This window comes from Tauraco erythrolophus, chromosome 9 (genome assembly GCF_009769465.1).
Source record: "Tauraco erythrolophus isolate bTauEry1 chromosome 9, bTauEry1.pri, whole genome shotgun sequence".
NCBI classification, from domain to species: Eukaryota; Metazoa; Chordata; class Aves; order Musophagiformes; family Musophagidae; genus Tauraco; species Tauraco erythrolophus.
Genome location: NC_141473.1, coordinates 22,496,295 through 22,517,133, shown reverse-complemented (window position 1 = coordinate 22,517,133; position 20,839 = coordinate 22,496,295). Strand labels below are relative to the sequence as shown.

Below are 20,839 nucleotides of genomic sequence, written 5' to 3'. Positions count from 1 at the left end.
GCATGTTCAAGTTTATTTTCCGTTTCGGCACAGATCCATCCATGTTCTTAGCCCAATACTTTACTTGTGAGTTGTTGAAATACATGTTTAAAAAACAACCTTGTATTGCTTTCCCCTGAGAGTCAAAACTGTTGTGACATTACTGATGTCAAGTTTTGAAATCTATTTGCCCCATTTCTTATAAAACAATTTTATAATTTGTGTCTGATCTAATTAACTGCTACTCTTGAAGTAAACTGACCTGCTAACTTCTTATGTTACTTTGGAGATAAAAAGTTTTATAGTCTCCATACAGAGTAAAACATGGAGCCTCCAGTACACTTGCAGTCTGGACTTCGAAGTTCAGAATCTGTTCTTCGAAGCTAGTTGAGTCTCGTTAGTGTCAATCACTTGAGAACTCCACTGAAGTCACCTTCATGTGCCTCTAAGTACATTTGTTTGCAGATGGAGCTGATGAAGGCAGATATACTTTAAAGTCTTGGGGGGGCAGGGGGAAGGTGTGCAATTTGTGCACTTGGCAAACAGAGAAGGTCAGTGGAATTTGTATTTTTGTCCCCTTTCGTGAGTCCAAGCCTATCGGGGTGGACAATTACTTCCTGCCTTAAAGTGTAGCATATGCTTATTCCTTGGTGGGTTGGGACTTGAATGTTACTTCTTAGACAAGATGCTTTTGAAATACATGCTGGGAAATGTAATTAGAACACGTTAGTTTTTCACATAGTCCTCATTATAGGTATCTCCCAGGTTTCATCACAATATTCTACTGATCATAAGATAGGATAGATCTTCCTGGGTAGCCTACATCAAGCCTAAACCTGCAAAGAAGGGCCAAAGATTGCCCTAAGCTCTACGTTTCTCTGAAAGACTGCAGTGGGCTGTTTCAACTGTACAAGCAGCTGGCCTGGTTAAATCCAGTACAGCTGATGGAGATCAAAAGTTAATAACACCTGCTGACAGGTGTTGCTTAACTCAGGTACAAAGCACAGTCTTTGCTGTCAGTGGGCAAATATCTACATCACAAAAATTTTCATCATAGCTGTACTTATTGGATCCTTCGTTTAGCCTCAAAAGAAAAGGCAAAAACTGAATTGTTGGTAAGATGATACAAGCATTTACTCTAAAAAAGTCCCTTTTTGTCTGGCAGCATAGAGTGTGGCAGCCTGCAATGCTGTCTCCTTGCTGAAGGAAATCAGACTGGGAATGCCAATTGTCATTACAATGCTATTGTCATTACATGACATTATGGTCATGCACTGCTATTGTTCACTTAAATGCTAGTTTAAGGAAGGAGAAGACATTATTTCTTTCGGGCCTGTCCATTTCTGGGTTCCTCACATCAACATGCCTTTCAAGCCCATGAGCCGCCTTCATCAGCATCATAAAGTTATGGTCAGTGAAACTTCCACTGAATGCATTGAAACAGTTTATGTGATTCCTTTCCCCCCTAGCTATTCTTGTCTGTTCCAGGGATCATTCATCTGACCATCTATCACCCTCAGCCATTTGGTACTGTAGAACAGTAGTAACACCTTTTGCCTTTCCAAATTCCTTGACTAGATAAGAAGATATTATCTCTTCTTAGAGATGGGAAACAGTTGATGAAATTTGGAGGTCCCGTGGACTTTGACTTTTGCCAATTCCTCATCTTAAATACAAGAGAGGCTTGCTCACAGAAAATACCTCCTTCATTTTGATGAGGCAGGATAGTAACAACCTTGTAGCAGACACATGAGTGATTATCATATTCCATTTTCAGGGCATTGGGGCACCCAGAGATGTGCCCAACAGGCTGCCTGACTGCTGGCAGCTGCAGCCATGGTGCTGTGCCACAGGGTGTGGGTCTGCGTATGGAGGATTTGCTGTCACCAAAGCCAATTTGGGACCCCAGCAGTTTGTTAAAAAGGTTTTGTTAAGTCAGCCCAGTCAAGCCCTGACCAGGGCCGTTGCTCGCTGGTGTCAGAGGATAAAGTAGATTGGAGCAAGACAGGAAATTTTCACCAGTACAAACAAGGAAAAGGGAAAGGAAATGCTCCCCCTCTCAGCGTAATGATCTAAGTACAACTGAATGCAACGGTCAGTTTTAATCATGATTTAAAACAGCAAGCTGGATCAACTCATTTTGCGTTTGCACTATGAGGCTGTTTTCTAAAAGGCTGAATTTTATGGGTGGTAACATATATTTTGACAAATACAACATTTACACTAAACGTGGTTATTTCAATTTTTGTTAAGTAGAGGAACTGCTTCTGTGCACATTTATTTAAGCAATTATGTTGTTTAAGATAATTTGTCTTTACATATTATTATATGAGAAAATAGTGAACGATGAGTCCATATTATTATTTTATTAGAATATTAACTTTTTACTTGTGATCTGTGTCAAGTTATATTTGGATGGAAATTAGAATTAAATTAAAAACAGCATTTGTAATTAGTCATGCTAATTAAATAAAATGACCACAAGTTCCCTGACTTCCTAAATTATACTATAACAGAAGAAGCAAGCTTTTCTAAGCAGGTTTTGCATTAAAAACAACTTATTAAATGAAGGAAAGGATATATATTGGAGGAAATTGAACTGGGTTTAGAACCTGATTTTAGAACTAATAGCGATCATCCTTTCACCCCAAGCTTAATTCACCCACTGACAGAGGAAAACAAATGTTCCTGCTTTGTGAAATCCTAGTTTGTTTCTTAGTTTTCAATGACCTGGTTATTGAACTGAACAAAATTCTCTTCAGTTCACTCACTAAGCTGAAACAAAGGAAATAATATCTTTGCACCTTGCAGGAGGCTAAAGTTCTCAAAAGATTGTTTATCATTTCAGAAAAACATTGGAGCCAGGTGTCTAGCCAGTGATTTCTCTGTACTTAACATCACAACTTTCTTGAAAACTTTCACAGAAATCAGATGCTGTGTAATTGCTGTTTTTTTCTGTCTTTCAGACATAGCAAGTAGCCTTAATGTCAGTAATTATAATTTTTTTTTTTGCATACATTCATGTATGAATTTAAAAAGTTAACTTAAACTGAAAAAATATCTGACCCATGCCAGAGAGGGGAAGTCTGGAGCAAAGTGAGATTGATGGGGTTTGTGCTTTTTTGATGCCTTTGTTTGACACATTGTGATTTCTCACCTTGGATGATACTTGTTGCTTTAGGGAAAAAATTATTTCCCAGAGAGAAGGAAACATTTTCTATACAGGACCTGATAGCTGTTTTTGTGGATGATGATGGTTTCAAATGTTACCTCTTCCTGTTAATAGGTGCTAACCATAGCACAGAAGCACTCAGAAATCTCCTCACAGGAAGAGAAGGGGACACATACTCCCATTTCAGTCAACAGTAGAAGTTCCTAAAGTGCTTTTATTTGCCGTTTTTCTTGGGCTTCTCTTTTACCCTTATTTTCCTTTGTAGATCTCACTGATTGTAGTGGGCTGGCAAACAAGGTCTATTTAGTTAAAACTGCTGGAATTCAATTAAGGGAAGTTTTTCTTTACCTTTGCTGTAATTTAACATCCATCTAGTAGGTAAATCTTCCCCTTTAGTAGTTTGTTAATATGAAAGTTTCAAGCCACACGCGTGAAAAGTCCATTATATTTCCCATAGTGTTGCCTCTCTGTTGGGTAACTTCTGGGCTAGATAATTCAGTTGGAAAGGACTCTGCTCCCAAATGATTAAGTTCCCAGAACTCAGAACCTGGTTTGAAGACACACCACTTCTTTCCTGCATGCCTGTTCCAAAAGATGTGACTTCTGATGGCACATAAAGAAGGTTCTTAACCTTTGTTCTCAAAGGATTCAAGGCTTTTGTGAGCAACCTTGTGCTTTTAAAGTACTCCTGTTGCTACTGTGAAAATCTTGAGGTTCTCCACCACTCACATCTTGGGTGTTAGCTACTGAGTACCTTCCAAAGTCAAAGACCTGTGGAAACTACTGAATAAAAGAAAGCTGTTGAGGTTTTCTGTATTTACTTAGCCCTGTACAGATTATACTCATCTGCCTGGACTGTTTGCCTTCAATAGAAATAACTGAAGTAGAACATCTCTGAACAGCAGAATTCTTGTCTTGTTGTTCAACTGCATGTACTTGCCTTATCTTGGTATGTTCAAGCTTGGATCTTTGCTTCTGGGAAATCTGATTGGCGTCCAAAGATACTGTCCAAGAACCTGTCAGGGATCTACGCCAATCTAGCTATGATGGCCATGCAACATCGAGGCAAGATGTAGCTGGCTCCCTCACTTGTGTGGGAAGCAAGAGGAGAGGTGATGTTCTCAGGCAGCTCTTAAGAGCTTTCTCTCTCTGATACTTCATAAGGAAGTTGAACATTTCTACATTGTCTGTTCTATATGAAGGACAGTGGGAGCATGTTTCCTAACCTAGTGCCCAACTAGCCCCTAAGTGTCAGCTCGTTCACGGAAATTCCTTGCAGATACCTAATGGGGAGAAATAAGGGTGACTTGTCTGCTCCGTAGTAAACAAATATTTTGTCTACTTGCTTTAGAAGATGTGGGTAATAAATGGACCATCTAAGTGCATTAGAATAATTGTTTGAAAGGCACTGTTTGATATTGGCAGTACTAGGCAAGGCTGTGCTGTATCTAACCATGGTGCTAAGCTGTGTCTTTGAATAGATGCCTAGGACTTTGGGGAAGGCATCCTGCACATTGGGAAAGTGGCTGCCTGTTTTGAAGCATTTCTAGCTCTTCAATTCTGGGAAGCTCACAGACAGATAGAGACTTCAGCCACATCTGTACATAACTATCTCACTACATTCTAAGATTTTAGGTAGTTACATATTGTTGAGGTTCTGGTGGCTTTTGGAGGGGTGTATTCTCAGAATGATGTGATCTGAGAAAGCTTGCTGAGGAAAGCTAGTTGTGAACCAGAAATAGAAGAACTTTCTCTGAAGTCTTCAGAAAGGGCAAGAATCCAATGCTAGACAGCTTTGGTTTGGAAAGAGTTAGTGATACTTTTTTCTGTCTGGGAAGACTGAGCTGGAGGGACTTTCTTGTAGACTGAAGCTAAATCTTACATTCTGAAGTGACTGCACACAGAGTTTGTACCTACATGGGTGGATTTGTTTCACGCTTGTTTCAGATATCACCAGGGTTCACAGACTGCCCTGGAACAAGAGCAAAGAGGCATTTCAAAGATGACACTATAGTAGCAAAACAGGCGCCCAGCAATTCAGTACTCCCTGTTACTCCAGTATCCCGTCTTGGGAGAGGAATCGGGGTGATACCAAAGAAATCTGCATGATCCCAGCCTTCCTTAATTTTCTGGCCAGGGCAGATCAAGAGGCAGCACCAAGTTCCTCACCTCTCTGGTCCTTCCTGAAAGCATTGCCCAGCCCCATAGCAACATATCATGAATCATTCATCTTTAATAGATTATGCAAATTGAGGACATCAGATCAATGAAGATCAATAACTGCTACCATTTAATTGCCAGCAAAAACATTTTAAGAATGAGCATTATCTGAAGTCCTTTCTTGGGTAATGGCACCATTAATCCAAACATTGGATCCTGGCCTAAGTGTAGAGGAAAAATTCTCCGCCTCTCTTCCCCTGCTGCCTTTCAGGGTGTTGAGGGTTTTTTTTTCCCCTTTTCATTTCCAGTTTCTGAGTTTCCCCATCCAGTGAACAGCTCCCAACGCTAATAGTTCTGCTTTTGTTACTCTGCGCTGATTGAAATGTCGCATACAGATTGAGATGTTAGTGCTAAGTTGCCACCTGGGAATGTCAAGCTGGGTCTGAAATGAACTTTTCCCACTCTTGGATCCAGATGGATCAGATGGGGATGTTCTCGAGCTGAGCTGGGAGTGTTGCAGGGAACAGAGTAGGAATGGCACAGGATTGGGGGGACATGAAGAAGATTTTCTGCCTCAACCCACAGCCACTTCTGTGAGGCCAAATCTGTCTCCTGCTGTCCCCTTTGGAGAGTCATGTCCAAAGCTTGTGCAGTGTCCCCAGCCTTCAGAAATTCTGCTCTCATGTTAATGGGCTGGAATTCATCATCTTCACTTAGGCAGAAGGACTAAAAATAATTATTTTAATGGCTCCTTTTAATCTTAAACTCTGATTTTAGGTGCCTCACCTTTACATCCAGCTATGGAGATCTGCTTTCCATGAAGGAAGAACAATACTGCTCTCCTGCTGGGTTTGCCCCCCAAAGACAGGAAAGTATTTCCTGTAAGAGATGTGCTGAATGGTAGATGGACACCAGCTGAGTTTTGTCTTGCATATGCAAATACAAAGAAAGGTGGAACAATTTTGCCACAGCTGAGTCATTTTTTTTCTTTCTGGTTGGCTAAGAAACTGCATGGCTACAAGAATCATGGATCAAGCCTGATAGCAGTAAAAGCCATAAAAAAAGTCTGGGGATGTCACACTTTCTAGACACTCCCTAAATATGCCGTTCACCTCCTCGTGGTTCTCCATGACATTTTCCAGACCTCACACTGGATCTCCTCTGTATTTGGGGTAACTGTCACTAATCCTATCCGGTCTCAAAGTTCTGGTAACCAAAAATTGCATGTAATAATTTGTCTTTGCTGAGTGTTTTCTGAACAAGCAACAACTGCCTGCCTCAGCCGTGAGCTGCTTTGACCTTAGGGGCTATTAGCTGGGGCTTCTGCAAGAAAACGTTGAGATACAAACTCCAGTGCTCTTGATTCTCTGCCGTCAGAGGACAGCTTTTTCGCCAAGAGGCAACAGCTCCTTCCCTTGCTAACAGGACTTGGACCTCTTCCTCATTAGTTACTTCTCAACGTACACCGCGAGGTTTCTAGTGGGGCGACAGCAGTTGTAGGGCGAGGGGGATATACCAAACTGGGGTGAGTCGCTTGGCCTTGCCAGCTGCTCTAGGTACCCAGGAGGAGATGTGCAAATCTATGGTAGCTGTGTGAGCACGGAGCTGTGGCACCTAAGGCCTGAGAAGAAGGGCTGTGGCACCAGAACATCTCCTTATGGCTGTGGACACGCACAGGGCAGGCAGCCTAGCACTAGTATGAGGATGGCGTGCCCCGCGGCCCCAGGACAACCCTGTGCTGCTCAGGTCCTGCATGTGCCGTCAGCGAAGAGGAAGCTTCTGTGGAGCAGCTGCTGCAGAAATTGCCTTCTACTTCTGTGCATCCCAATTCTTCTACTGTCTGGCACTTGCTCTCATTTCCTACTGTCCCAGTCACACCTGAGTTTAATGTGCCCACAAGTGAGGGAAGGGGGAAGGCTGTGAACAAATTTATTTTGCCAGCTGCTGTTAGAGACTCATGGGCTTAAGGAAGAGGGAGTTTAGCAGTCACAGTTCAGCAGACCTCAGTATTTAGTTTGCAAATTCCCCTTCCAAATGCTAGGGCTCAATAACACTTTTAATTATTATTTCTCCCTGAGATAGCCGAGTGCCAATCATGGGTAAGCCACAACCCTCTTGTCCTCAGACACAAAGGAAAAAATCACAGTGCGTATTTGGACATACCTGTCCTCCACCAACATCCATCCCTAAGCCTTATCTGAGCACACAAGGTCCCATTCATGCCTAGGTTTACCTGTCTTTGGGTCACACCTGGGCACCTCTAAGTGTACCCAAAACTGCCAATACTCTGAATTTCAAACTTCTCTTGATCCCTTACATCCTCCACAGTCCTTCTGTCTCTTTCCATGGTTGCCACAGAGAGATATCTTGCATTAGCAGAAAAAGCAGAAGCTAATGGTGATGAGGGAAATAAATAAAAAGCTTGGTTCTGCTGTTTGGTCAGGCAGCTTACCGGTCACCACAGGGTACGTCTGGGGTCCTGACACATTTGTCCCCAGGTCTGGGTTGGCAGAGGTGGATAGACTTGATTTGACTTCATCGAGACCAGGGGTCAGAGCTGGGAGGGAGTACTCATTACCCTGGGGAAGAGAGGAGAAAGACAGCTCGCTATTGATGCACTGGGAGAAAGGGAAGGGTGTACAGATGGGGGGGAGGAAGAGGAGAGATGCAAACCCCTGCACAGATGGAAGAGGAGGAGGAGGAAACGGAGAAGATGAAGTGACAAGAGGGTTGGGGGGGGAGGGCTGTCCTAAGATGAGCTATCCCACCCTCCCGTGTGCCGCTGTGAAGGGGAAGAGGCGTGAGGCCAGGTGTGGGATCTGGCCCGTTATCTGTGGTGTGACTGAGCCCTTGTTCAGTGCCATGGGGATGGGGATGGGGATGGCTGCCTGTGCCAGCCCAGGGGAGAAGAAAGGGGAAACCCACGTCCCCTCCTCTTGGCTGCGTGGAGGTGGCAACAAGGACAGCTGGGGCAGAGGACTGCAATGACATGGCTGGGACAGGCGGGCTGTAGGAAGCAGCCAGTGCTGGTCCACGGTGGCCAGGCTCTCTGTTGAGTTGCCTGCCTCCCCTCCGCTGTTACCTCTGACCTAGCTCTTTAAAAACAAACAAAGAAGCCTCATCCCCTGCCTCTGTCACTCTGTGCATTGGGGTATGAAATTGGGGAGGGGGGAGCCACATGGCTAACAGAAGGGTGGGAGGGGGAGAGCCATTGAATCTGAAAGGGTGTCCTGTCCGAAAGGCTCTGGTAATTGCCTTTTTATTGTGGCAGCCTCCGGACCAGACGCGGGAGCTGAAGAAAACGGGAAGGCTACAAAACAGCAGGAAAAGTTGCTCTGATTAATATTACGTTAAATTAAAACTGATTTTCTGCTCTTTCTGCTCCGTTTTTTTTTTCCATGTGCTTCCCCAACCCCCTCCCCGCATCTCCCCCTCCTCCAGCAGGCTCCCTGCACGCTGCCCCCTCCCCGCCCCCTGTCCCTGCTTGGCTAGGACTGCCTAGTCATTTCCAATTCCTTCTCGTATTGATCTTCCTGTAGAAATCAGTTTTGTAATTAGCTGCAAATTAGGCCTTCTACTGGGGGTGAGCCTGCCCCCTGATTTATCACCAGAGTAATTCGCTGTGATCGGAGAGAAATTAAAATGAACTCAATTAGGCTTCGGATTTGCTTTATGGGCCCTGCTCAGAGTTTCAGGGGGAAAAATGACTGTGCTGGTGCTTAATAGTCTAATGAAAGTAAATAAAGGTTATTCATTGTAATAAACCCAGGGACTCTGGGATGAAGGGAGTCCACAGCCAGCCTCTCCTTCTCTTCCTTTGTTGGTTTATGGCTTGGGGCGGTTTAAAAAGACTTTTGATTTTCATTTTATTAAGACAAACAGCTTTTGGGATAAAAGGCCGGGGGAGCGAGGGAGTAAGGGAAAGGAGGGGCAGAGCTGCAGAAGTGCAGAAAACTAGGTTGGAGGTGGGAGTCAAGTCTCAGCTTTGGGCCATGAAGGAAAATGCTCCGTTAAAGCCCAACCCTGTAGCTTGCTGGTCACTAGCGTGATCTGAGAGCGCAGGAGTTTCTGTGCAGTGCTGTATGCTGGTGAACATGCATGGCAGTGTTTGTGTGTTCATGGCAAGCACATGCCTGCATACCTGCAGGTATGTGTGCAGAGGGAAAGGCGGGTACGGGGGTTTAGGGAGAGCACAGTGTGCCTGTATATGGCAAGTTCACGAGAGGAGGTAGAGCTTGTGTATACACGTGCATCAGCACAGTGGTATATTTACAACTAGAAAGTGCTGTGAAATGTAAATGTGATGTATGTGCAATAAAACATCAGTGTGAGAACAAGGAGTGAAGAGGAGGAGAGTGATTTTGGTGAGGGAATCTCCCTGCCATCATCCTATGGGTGCCTGTGGGTCCCCATTACCAGGCCAGGCCCTCACCTGCTCGGATTTGATGTGCTCTGATGTTTGAAAGACGTCAGGGTAAGAAGGACGCTCAAAAACTCGATCTAAAGCTTCCAGCTGCTGCTGGGTGAAAGTGTCGCCACGAAGGTGCTTCCGCAAACTGTCCACGCTGCTCTGGGAATCTCCGTTGGGAACTGAGCCCTCGGATACATCTGCAGGGCACAGACAGAGAAAACAGGGAGTTAGCACCACCCTGGCTCAGATCAGCAAGGGATGCAGGACAAGGACAAAGTGGGAAAGAGTGGGTCCCTCTGCCTCCACCTAGGGAGCTGTGCCACTCCTGTGGGAAAGGGAGGCTGTGGGGACCCGAGGGAAGCCCCCTCTTGTCTGCTGGAGCAGCAGAGCTGCCCACAGGCTCCATGCGACTCTTCTGCCCAGGGTGAGTGAGGCTGTGGAGAATGGTGCTCAGCTCAGAGATGAGTTTCGGTTCCACTGATTTTCAGTGTTAAAAATTGCCAAATCTCCATTGCTGAGCATAAAATGGGAGCAAAGCACAGCGATTAGCATCGCTAGAAGGCTACTGGAGACGCAGCTCACAGAGAAACCAGAGTGCTGAGGATGGACCTGTACTGGAGGGGGCTGAGGAAGCCTGGAATGGAGAAGGGGCTCTCAGAGCTTGGAAGAGAGTCAGTCTCTGTTCTAGCTCCCTGGTCCCAATAGAAGTTACATCTATGTTATAATTTCCTTATTATCTGATCTTGTCCTTGTTGTACCCCGTATGAGTCTTTTATCCCCCTCAGATAACAGGAATGATCCTGTTTCTGACTCTTATGTTTCACCAGAAACAAGTCTCTCCCTGTGTAATGCTTGTCCCATCCAACATATGTTGGTTTCTGTTATGAACTCTCTCCCATTCTCCTACATGTAGCTCGTGATTTTTCACAATCCATATCTCTGTTATAAAACTCCTTCCAAAATGAGATGAATCTTTGTCTGTGTTGGTCTCCCTTCCTATCCAAAATGAATTACTGTATTACAAAACCTGGTCCTACTCAGTGGGAATCAGCCTTCCTGATATTCCTTCGTTCTTACTAGGAAAAAGCCTTTTTCTGGTAGAAGCATTGCCAGAAGTGCATCTCTGTCCCTGCAACAGCCCTCTGACACAGTCCAATCTCACTGCAGTGCCTCCTGCCACGTTCCAGGTGTCTCTGTCTCTGTTGTGCCATCCCACGTCTCACAGCCCACTCACCCCCTCCGAGGTGAGTCCATTATAAATGCCCTGCCCCATCCAAAGTGAATCTTTCCCTGAGATAAACCATCTTATCACCCACCTGTTGTTTTGGTTTTTTTTTTTTCCCCTGTTATCCCCCAGCTCAAATGAGGTGCATTTATCTCGGTTATAATGCCTTTTTATCTGAAATGAGTGAGTCTCCTGCTATTAGCATCTGTCACATCCAAGGTGAGTCTGTCTGTTATAACCTCCTGTCCCAGCTGAAGTGAATCTTCCTTTGTCATAATCCCTCATCTCATCTGAGGCAAGTCTGCTCATTATAATCTTCTCCAACTGTGCTGAGTATCTTTCTGCTGTCACCTCTCAGCCTAACTTTGGTGAGACCGGTTATAATCCCCTGTCTCATCCATGCTGATATACCTCCATACCCTCCATGCTGAATCTCTACCTACTGTGCTTCATCAGACACAAGTCTGACTGTCTCATCACCCTGTCTAACCTAAATCCGTTTTTCCCTCTTATGCTGCGATTACCTTCCTGCTTTTTCACTATTATTCCTCATGCTTCAGCCTTTCTCGGTGGCTTCTAGTGTGTGAATCTCAGAAACTTGCTGCCTGTCAAGAAAGCGTTTGAGGGATCTGTATAGACCTTTTCGCTCCTCCATGTGATTGCGAGTGTACTCGTGGGCAGACGATGCTCCCAGAAGCCTGGAGTGGCATTCACTGTGCAACAGCCAGAACCATGCCACTCCACCGCTTCATCTTTTAGCTTGTGGGTGGTGCCAACATGGGTATTTTCCTGGCACGGTTAATGCCCAACTGGTGGCCCAGAGTTATAACTGTGCCTGCTGCCTTCTGGCTATGAGATATATCCGTTTATAGGTGATTATATGATATGATATAATCAATAGTACATTATATACAGTAACGTAGTACAGTACCACTTGCAAGACCATAGAAAATATTACATATTGATTTGTCCCAGCCAGCAGCCTTCCCTCGAGCAGCCCCTTCTCTTTTTCTTTTCCACCCCTAGCCAGAGCAGGGCTGTTTACTGGCACTGATCCCTGGCATTTTCTCCTCTCCTCGGGCTTTTTTGCATAAGAGAAAATTCTCAAGTTCCTGAAAGCTGGAGTTCATGACAGATTTGATGAAGAGAAAACAAAGCAAAGACGAGGCTTGGTGGACTGCACACTGTGTGTGTGTCAGTGCAGTGTTTTAGATGGACTGGGCTGTTACTGGAGGGGGTGATTTCAGAAGAACTAGGGTAGCTCAAGGGTCATGCTCCCAGTTCCAGTAGGCACTTCTCGCTGGTCCTCCCTGCAGAAAGCTGGCACGGAACTCCCGGGTCCAGGCTCAGAAAAAATAATTAAATGTGTGTTTCTGTGTCAGTGCTTGTTTCAACCTGTCTGCAGCCTGTGAAGCTGTTTGCCTTTGAGGATTTTTCCACATGTGTCAGTCAGTGTGCATGACCGTGCACACCATGATGCTAATACACATGGGTATTTTTGCAGTAGATCATTATTCTGATATTCTTTAGATTCTGCATCACCGTACATGCCTGAGCAGCCGTTTGTCTGTGGTGACTGGTTTAGGCTATATTTGATGACTGGTGTTTGGGTATACGGTAAAACTTCCACTGATTGCCATTAAACCAGATATTGCCCTTAGCGAGTTGCCCTGGGTGGTTACACAGATTAGTGCACACACGCACCTGTATTTGCAATTCCTGTCTACTCGCAGAGCTCTGTGCACGCGCGTCTCCCGTGTGTGCACAGGCCGTGCCTTTGTGTGAAGAAGCTGAAACCACAGCTTTCCCAAGTCGCTGTAGGAGTCTCTTTTCCTTCATTTATTCAGGGGCCCTTCAGATCTTGACAAATCTGTCACTCTAAATTTGCGAGAGATTATGGTGCTCTCTCCCTAGCACGGAGAGAGGTGATATATGATATCTGCTGCCCCTATTGATTGCCTGATCTGGTGGCAGAGGGCTGGCGAAATGAACTTGAAATGAACATCATGCCTCAACTCATTGTGCGTATAATACACTACTTAATCCCACATTTTTCAGCCGCTATGGAATTCAATTGATCAATCATGTCCCTCTGATAGTACTGTTTTAGGGGTTATTGCTGCTCTGCTCACTGACCTTTTTATTTATTTATTTATTTGTGTCAGCACGTGAGTGCATGTGCGTGTGCACGCACGTAAGTGCATATGTGTAGTTGGGAAACTCGGGACCAGCTGACAAGGAAGGACCTGTATAGTCAGTGGGAAATGAAAGAAAAGGATGAAGGGAGGAGAAAGGGAAGGAACAGGCCTAGATAAGAAATCAGAATGATCAAAGCAATCAAATAGATGGGGAGAGGTGGAAAAGTGATAAAGAGAAAGGCAATGCTTTAGTTCAGGTGGGAGTTCTGGATATAGGGGGTGGGGGGTACTCTGCCATAAATCTATAAAAGAAAAGAAACTTTTGACAGAGGCCTGTAGGCTACTCGAGGTGGACCTTGTCTAAACAGCTTGTAGTAGTATTGGACTTAATAATTATAGGGCACACAAATCCCAAACTTCACAGAGCTCTTGCTTATGAGCTGTGCATATGGATTTTACTTATAAAGCAGAGAAAGTTCCACAGAGATGATCCTGAAAGACAGATTTATATGTCTTGTGTCACTAACACTGAGGCCTTCACAGTCACGGATCATTATATTGTCTTCAAAACTAAAGGATTGTAAATCCTCTGTGTTTGCTTTCTGGTGTCAAAACCTATAGAGGATGTGTTTTCATTTTTTCCCTGAAACTGCAAGGGGCAGACATTCATCTCTGGTTTTAGATCAAAGTTGCAATTCTCATCTAAGCATATGACTCTGTGAGCTGGACTATCAGGAGAAGCCTCAAATACTGTAATACACAAAGTTTGGGAGCAGACAATTGCGTGGGTATGAGCAAACATGGCAGTGAGGAGCAGAGAGGACTTTGGGGAAGAGATGGGGTCATCAAAGGGCTGTGGGTAAAAGTGAAAAGAGGGCTCATGGGGAAAATTTGAGTCAGGAAAGACTAGCAGATCCCCTGAGGAATGGCACTGTGGTGGGCAACAGTCACTTCAACTGGTGAAGAACAGTGCGAGGAGTAAAAGCTTAAGGGATATGAGGATTTGCCAAGAAAGCAGCTTTTGTAAGAGGTGCCGTGATGAAGCAAGGCTTCAGCTGCAGGATGAGTCTGGCGATCCCACCGAGGTCACTGTGCTCACTGTACTGTTAGAAGCACCATCACCTCTCCCAGTTCCCTTTTTACTGGCAAGGGAAACTGTGGTACTGTGACACAGGGACATCTCTCTCTTAAATCAAAAGAATCTTAACAAACACCTTGAGAGGTGAACCATGGCGTCGGTCACTGTGTCCCTCACAAAAGCACACAGCTGCTGTCAGTGTGCTCAGGACTGGCCTTGCACCTGTGACAGGAAACATCCCTCCTCCCGAGGGGCTGCCGAGGGAGCGCGCAGCGCCGATGTTCAGCCTAAACCTTCGACACGAGACACAGAAGTGCTCCACGAGTGTCACAGAAATATCCTGACAGATAACAAGGAAACGCTGTGCCAGAGGATGCAGGAACAACCTTAACTACATCTGACACAGGAAGCACGCCCATTAAATAGCTCCACAACAAAGGGCCGTTCCCAGGTGGGGAAGCCACAGAGACACCGTCATGTACGAGTAGCACAAAGCACCGTAATACAGTTACTTCCTTGGCTGCAGGTGACAGAGAGCACCCTTGCTCAGGGTGGGACGGGGCCATCTCAACAAGTAATTCAGAAGTATTGCTGTCACAGAAGGACCTTTGCGGTACAGAAACATGTAGGAGGGTGATGAGAAGCTGTGCAGCTGGCACACAAACATGGAGATACTGTCCTCTTTTGGGGCAGGGGCCATTGCTGCTCCCGTGACGTGTCAGCCTGCTGCCTCGTGGGGCCCCGATCTCAGCCGGGGCCTCGCAGCACTACCAGTAAAAATCACAATCGTAATAAAAGTGAATGTGACTGGCATGAGAACTGCCAGCCAGGTGACACAGCAGAACCCACCTAATTGTCAAAGCCTCGAGGGAAACGCATCTGTCTAATGCAGTGGTGCTGAGCTGGCTGCTGAAACGCCATCCCTCTGCGCCGGCGAGGCGACCCTGTCCTCTGCCGCAGCCTGCCTTTGTCACCCCGCTGGGATGCTCAACCCAGAGCAGCCCTGTCCCACTCTCCGAGCGCTCAGGGCTATGTGTGCTGCCCTTTCCCAAGTCACCCTTTGTGTTAAGACTGTTCTTTCCCTTTATCCGGTTTCCCTTCTCTTTTTCCCCCCTCTGATGCTTTCCCGTGTCCCCGCGCAGCCTGGGCCTGTCAGCCAGCTTTTCTGGGCATCCCAGGGGGCCTCTCCCCACACTGCCAGTTGTTGCAGTTTCAAACTCAATTGTTCTCCTCGGTACTGAGGCAAATGGAGTCATTAATTACCTTCTATCAGCTGGGCCGAGTTCAGAACGCGATCGATAGCCAGTGCTTGTCATTCAGGGCAGCCAGCCCTGCGCAGACCCTCACACTGCATTTGGCGTGGGTCTGGGAAGGAGCTCGGCACTGTCAGACCCGGGCTTCAAACGCTGGCATGGAGCTCCTGCTGGGAATACCAGACCGGCATCTGTGTCCAAGCTGACCCCCAATCAAGGGAGAGATCAAGAACAAAGACCTTGGCTGAGGGAGCAGATCACACATTTTCACGTGATCAGAAGTGTCTGGTACTGGTGTCCTGGTCTGCACAAGCTGATCCAGTCTGGCTATCATGATGTTTCTAGAGACTCCGTTTGCATCCTCAGTGATAATTAAACTAATACCATGCTTCCCACAGTAGGGACAAGGGCAAGGACTGGCAGCCTTAATCTGGTGATCTTTTCACCTGTGTAACTTCCTTGCCCTACTCAGTAGGGTTTTGAAAAGGAAGACTGTAACATTTGGTTAAAATTTTCTTCCAGAAGAATTTTTGCAGCCTTTCGGGCAGCATGAAAGAAGGCGTCATCTCTAGATGGGTCAGTTCTGTATTTCAGCACGTGGTAGTGCTGCAAGAATTGTCAGGGCTTTGTGATAGCTGAACTGGTGGGCAGAAAGATGAATCTCAAATTCAGGTGGAAAGGATCCTAAGTAAGTGCAGGACAGAGATGACAGAGCATAGAAGGGGTTGGCAAGGTCCAGCAGTGCATAGAGAAGGAACATTATCAGGGATCTATACTGTGATAGTGAAAGAAGATACAGTGCAAGTTCAGGTTATGTTCAGTATCCTGCAGAAGCAGAGATAGTGGGAGATGAGTGCTGGAGGAATATCACCTCAAGGAAGCACATCAGCCTTCGTGAACTCTGCAGTTGTTCAGGTTCTTGTGTCCATTTGCCTCAAGGCAATCCACAAGCCTGAATCTGAGTATGCAAATGGATGGTACTGTGCTGGTCCATGTGTCTCTAATTTAAGTGTGTTAGCAACACATAAACTGTGTGCCTTTGTTACTTGCATGCTCAGGCTCAGAGCGGAAAGGCTCAGAAACAAAAGTATTTTATGTTTTGAAATGAGAGTATAGCTCAGATGAGGAATCGGTGAGCAAGAAAGGCTGCTCATGCAGGGAAGCGAGCATGCCTGACCAAGGAAGAGTGAGATGTGTGCTGGTGCCTGACAGCTGGGTGGCTGCAGTGCTTTTAACACAGGAGTTGTGAATGACAGAGAACCTCAGATGGAGCAGGGATGGGCAGTGTGGCTTTAATGCTGGGCTTACATGAGCAAAATGGCAATGTTCAATGAGAATGTAAATGAAATGAATTGTGTGTGAGAATGTGTAATGAAGTGTGTACTCAGATCTGTCTTGCATTATCATGAGAGCATGCAAATGTGCATTTAAGGAAGTGAGTGTGTGTATGTGTATGGAAATCATATGTATTTACTGTAGCATCTAAGTGTATGATTGCAAATTTGGCCCAGAGCATCTGAGAAGCTAAGTCTGTACAGACTGAGGTTTGTGCATTAGATAGTAATAATCAGCACATCCAGCTTTATTGAATACACCAGTGAAGGCCTTTCCAGGTGTTAGGCTGCAAGCAGCTGCCTCAGACCTGTGTACAACGTGTTCTACAGCATGTGTGGGAGTGCAGATGAGGCATGTTAGCCTGAGTAGCCAAAGCTGGTGGCTTCTGTGCGAGCACTGACTGCAGCTTTGAGTATGCTGGAGATGGGTGGACATATTCTACTCTCAGTCAGGTTGTTAAAAATCCACAATAATTCCCTTACCTCAGAAGAGGCACTGGGGATTTATATCATTGCAACGAGGGACAGAGTGTGGGTCCAATATGTCTTACTAGCACTAGTAGGCTGGACTGTTAGCCAGATAGAATTGCAGCTGCCTCCAGGACGCAGTACACTCACTTTGTTTATGTTGGCAGAGTAGCAAGCAGCACTGTCACATAGCAGGCCAGATCCTCTAGTTAGTGTAAATCTGTAAGTCTCTTAGATTCGGTTGTTATACTGATTTACACATCCTGAAGGTTATCCAAAGGGTTATCCTGATTTCTACTGTTGTGGTGTCCACAACATTGCCTTTAGTGCAGCCCTCAGGGAGAGCTGCTGCTGCAGGAAAGCAGGGCGCCCAGAGCTATGCTGTTCCTTCTGCCAGTGCAGAAGATGTTCTTAGCATCATTGGCATGACTTAGCTCCCTCCTGTCATCTTCCTAAGCCCATTTGTTGGGGAGCTACTTCTTGGCAGGATCCCCCTTGGTGAGCACGTAAAAAAGGGTGGCTTTTGTTAGCTCCAAAGGGCAGAAGCAACGCGAAAAATTACATCGCATGCAGCCCTAACTATGCTTGTTTAGAGAAACTGCTTGCATTTATGAAGTCTTTGGTGCGGAAAGCAGGGTTGCAAATGACTGCATCAGAGCGACAGTAAAGGCCATTAATTTCCTGTTATGTTTTCCTGTGTTGGGGGCTTTATTAATTTAATTTTACACTGTCGAACAACAGCGAGCGCTGACACCGCCACACTCGGAAGGTTTTTTTTTTTTCTCAAGCAGTGCTTTGCCTGACATGCAAATCAACACTGCTATCAGAACCGCTAGAGACAAGGGAAGGAGCACAGAGTTGGGCTGTCCCCATCCAGCCCCATCTCCCGGTTTCTGGGAGATCCCTGAGATTCCAGTGAAGCACACTGGCGTCTGAGAGGCCACCAGCACTAGGGCTCAGCAGATCTGGATCAAGCCATGTGCAGTCTAGAAAATACAAGTTCGTCTTTAGCCTTGGGTTCCATTGGCTCAGTCCCCCACTAACCTGGCTCTTAATACCACCTTTCCTTCCGTTTCCCTTGCTCTTGACTCTCTCATCCTTTCATTCCACCTTATTTTCCCCTCATACACACTTTTACCTTAACCTCACAAGTCAAAGAAGGCTGTGCCTGCCTCTGAGCCAGATGCTAGTGAATCATGTTATTGGAAGCTCTTCTTAGTCAGCACTAAACCAGTGCTCAAGCAGAGTGTTTTTAGAGCTGCCATTTTTGACGTGCCATAAAACAAAGCCTCCAATCACTCAGTCATTAAAATTCCCATGGCATTTTTTGCAAGAGTGCAGACATTAACCTGGCTGTCCTGAACAAAATCCAGCCTGAGTGATTACCCACAGCATATCTTAATTCTCCTGTGGTTTCATTTAGACATGGCACAGCAAAATTTCACTGTTGATGCTCTGTATTGTTCAACATCTGCCATGGTCCACCTGAGAGTCAGCCACATTTCAGTAGTAAATGAGATCTTCAGAATGGGAAGGTTAATAAACAATGTATTATACAGGATGGGTAATTGCAAAGTGCCTTGCAACGAAAGAGCTACAGGTTTGCAATATGCTGCAATCTGCTTGGACTGTCACCATGCAAACTCTTTTTTTTTTTAATGCTCATTCCTGTAATAACTGTAAATCATTAGTAGAGTAATTTGGAATCTTTCTGCATGAGCTCATGTAAAGGCCCTTATTGGTGTGTGAAGGAACCTATACTGATACGACCTCTGTAAGATGTGTGTCGGAGATATGTTCCAGATTGTAAGAGGTAGTCCCCAAACAAGACGGACTCAGTCATGGGTAGCAATCAGTTTCACACACAAGAGAGGGCTGTGCAGAGAATAGCCATGAGTATCTTTGAGGATTAGTTAGTGGGGTGGTTTTTTAATTTGCTGGGATTTAATAAAGTTGTCCCAACTCTAGGATAGTTCTGATCTGCTTGCAAGGTGAACACTTCAGCTCAAGGCCTACCTCTTCCCTCACTAGGTGCCAAAAGCCAAAGCAAAAAAACAACAGCTCCTTTGGGAAACCAAGCATGGAAGTGGACCTGTCCTTTATAACAGCCTTTTCTAAAGTATCTAAGAGAGAACTAGAATGCACTCAAGCCTTGATGAACATTTCATATACAGTAATGACCTCATTAAGATTTAATCACGTGCCTACAAACCTGTTCCAATGCAGATCCCCTAGCTTAGAAGCAGAATAACACCTCTGTGGTCCAAAAAAAGACAGAGCCAGTGAGAGAAAGCAATCCTGACCTACTCCACATCCAAATCGAAACAGTGATACCCATAAGCTAGCTCCTGTTCTGTCACTGTGCTCCTGTGTGCTTTCCTGTAGTTGTTGACCTATGTGGGAAGAGGACTTTACATCTTGAACCTGATAAGATGTAAGTGGTAGGATGCTTGGATGGATGAAGGAAAAGCAAAGGAGAAATGTGGACCTAGGCATTATTTTTTGGGGCCTTTGACAAAACTCTGGGCATGAATGGTATTTAACATCTGTTGAAAGCGTCCTTTGTTTTATCTGATTGATGCATGGAAAAATCACCTTCAAAGAATTATGGATGGTGACAGACAGAAGACAGACAGACATGTCTGCTACGTCTCAATAGATAGGTATCTGTAACTACTTCTTTCAGGCCATCTGCTATTAACAGAGTTGTCCTCCCTATGCAAGGTCTCAGAGCTTAGCCTAGCCTCTGCAGGCCAACACAAAACACTGTTCGTTTCAAGTCTTGGTTGGCAGCCACAGAGGTGGTAGGTGGAGGAAATCCAGAAAGGGTCTTAAAATGTTCACACTCACTTTAATGCGAGTTCTTGCGGCAAAATTAATCAGACTGGGTTTTCTCTCCTCACGGGCTAATCGCTTCGGAAGATCTTGTTGCTTCTCCCTGAGATCTGGTGAAACAAGGCGGGAGGATCTGATGCTATCACTTAGGGAAGCAAAGAGCTTCTGCTTTGCTTCCAAATAGCAGCAGCCCCCATTTTGGGAGGAGGAAGGGTTTCCCTCTGGCTCTGACTAACAACAAGGTGCTCAGTATTTTCCTTTAGCACAAGAAGACATTCCTCTATTGGAATGATTTCTGTCTATGAACAGTAAGCGATGCTTATCGTTACATTGATGTAGACTTGGGAGTGCAGAGATAGCCAAATTAGGAGCTAATTGGTGCACTGGGGATTGACTGTTGGGCCCCTTGGCTGCTGGGATGTGATCAGAGAGAGAAAGAGAGAGAGAAAGGGAGAGAGCAGGAGCCGTCCTCCACCGACGCCTCTCTAAAGGTTGGGATTCCTGAGGCCGCTGCTGTCTAGTGCTGTCAAGGTCAGCAGGTTCGGGTTCACTGAACGGTCAGGATGGTTTGAATTACTGGCACTGCCTGCCGATTCCTCCGCTGATCGTGATCCGTCTTCCAGTGCCGGCTGCAGGATGCTGCTCCCCAGCCATGTGCTGTGCTTGGTGTGGGGCACAGGGAATGTCACAAGCAGACACCCTTGTTAAGAGGGTAAGATTTTAGGAAGATTTAAGAAGCCAAGACAATGCCAAAGAAAGGCGCATACTCCATGTGCAGAGCACGTG

General features: G+C 45.6%; 1 protein-coding gene across 5 annotated transcripts in view; it reads right to left on the bottom strand.

Moving 5' to 3' along the window:
* PAX2 (paired box 2) overlaps positions 1–20,839 on the bottom strand; it is an 84,715-nt gene that overhangs the window by 16,208 nt on the left and 47,668 nt on the right. For all 5 annotated transcript variants that reach the window (XM_086616683.1, XM_086616684.1, XM_086616680.1 and 2 more), the window contains exons 6-7: positions 9,744–9,919; positions 7,764–7,890 (exon numbers count right to left, since the gene is read on the bottom strand). In XM_086616683.1, coding sequence (XP_086472809.1) covers positions 7,764–7,890; positions 9,744–9,919 — 303 coding nt within the window. The remainder of the gene's footprint in view (positions 1–7,763; positions 7,891–9,743; positions 9,920–20,839) is intronic.